Here is a 297-nt window from a genome sequence, read left to right on the forward strand (position 1 = left end):
AATTTCAAGAATCCAATTTATCTTTTTTTTTCAGGAAACTGTGAATAGTCTTTTGCCAGTATTTGAAAAGTTCCTCAACACCGCACCCAAGCATGCCAGCTACGATGCTGTCAGGCAGAGTGTCATCATTCTCATGGGTTCCTTAGCCAAGCATTTGGACCACACAGACCCCAAGATCAAACCCATTGTTGTCAAGCTGGTTGAAGCCCTCCACACTCCATCACAGCAGGTGCGTTTCAGTTGGAGATCTTCAGCTACACTACTGCAATGTCAGTCATGCATTACTGTAATTTATGT

At 43.4% G+C, this 297-nt stretch overlaps 1 protein-coding gene across 1 annotated transcript in view; it reads left to right on the top strand.

Annotated features, from left to right (window-relative positions):
* LOC119586781 (eIF-2-alpha kinase activator GCN1-like) overlaps positions 1-297 on the top strand; it is a 26024-nt gene that overhangs the window by 14737 nt on the left and 10990 nt on the right. The window contains exon 22 of the mRNA XM_037935501.1: positions 35-229. Coding sequence (XP_037791429.1) covers positions 35-229 — 195 coding nt within the window. The remainder of the gene's footprint in view (positions 1-34; positions 230-297) is intronic.

The sequence above is a fragment of the Penaeus monodon genome, chromosome 22, assembly GCF_015228065.2.
Source record: "Penaeus monodon isolate SGIC_2016 chromosome 22, NSTDA_Pmon_1, whole genome shotgun sequence".
Classification (NCBI taxonomy): domain Eukaryota; kingdom Metazoa; phylum Arthropoda; class Malacostraca; order Decapoda; family Penaeidae; genus Penaeus; species Penaeus monodon.